Consider the following 623-nt stretch of genomic DNA (forward strand, 5'->3'; position numbering starts at 1 on the left):
GCGAGGACCCGCCCACAAGGCGTCCCCAGCTCGCCTCCCGGTCCGGGGCCGCCCCCACACACCACGCGGCCCCGGCGCAGGGGCAAGGGAGGGGGTAACAGCGCGGGACGCAGCTCACGCACCTGCGTACCACCCATGCACGTGACGCCCCGCTCCGCCCCGCCCACTGTGCCCCGGCCAATAGGTGACCCGTACGATAGTGGCGACAGCGAGCAGCTCCGCCCACAAACAGCATTGCTGTGGGGGCGGGGCTTGATGTCACGCTTGCCCTGTGCGCTGTCATGCGCCTTCCCCACCTCGCCCTGCAGGGGGCGGCCCGTGGGGGGGGCGGTGAGTCTTGCGCTGGGCGCGGGGAGGGGGAAGTGCCTCCCGTCCCCTGGTGCTAGAAACCCTGGTCCCAGGGGCTCCTCGGGCGCGGGTCCTGTTGCACAGCAGAAGCGTCCCGGTTCCTAACCCTCCTCTTTAACGTGGGCAAGGCAGCCAGAGCCAGAATCTGGCCTTCTGGTAATGGCGATGCCAGCGCTCCCAGCTGCCTCCATTTTCATGGCCCAGAAAAAGCCTGAAATCCCAAGTTCTTCAACAAAAGAAAAGTTGCCCAGTCGGGACTGACAGAAATGAAATGC

The 623-nt window shown here is 66.5% G+C and overlaps 1 protein-coding gene across 2 annotated transcripts in view; it reads right to left on the reverse strand.

Annotated features, from left to right (window-relative positions):
* Positions 1-250, reverse strand: part of APTX (aprataxin) — a 16,937-nt gene extending 16,687 nt beyond the window's left edge. For both annotated transcript variants that reach the window (XM_019517181.1, XM_019517180.1), the window contains exon 1: positions 123-250. In XM_019517181.1, coding sequence (XP_019372726.1) covers positions 123-235 — 113 coding nt within the window. In that variant the 5' untranslated portion in view covers positions 236-250. The remainder of the gene's footprint in view (positions 1-122) is intronic.
* Positions 251-623: the final 373 nt, after the last annotated feature.

The sequence above is a fragment of the Gavialis gangeticus genome, unplaced genomic scaffold (genome assembly GCF_001723915.1).
Source record: "Gavialis gangeticus isolate Ggan-Ray unplaced genomic scaffold, GavGan_comp1, whole genome shotgun sequence".
Lineage (NCBI taxonomy): Eukaryota > Metazoa > Chordata > Crocodylia > Gavialidae > Gavialis > Gavialis gangeticus.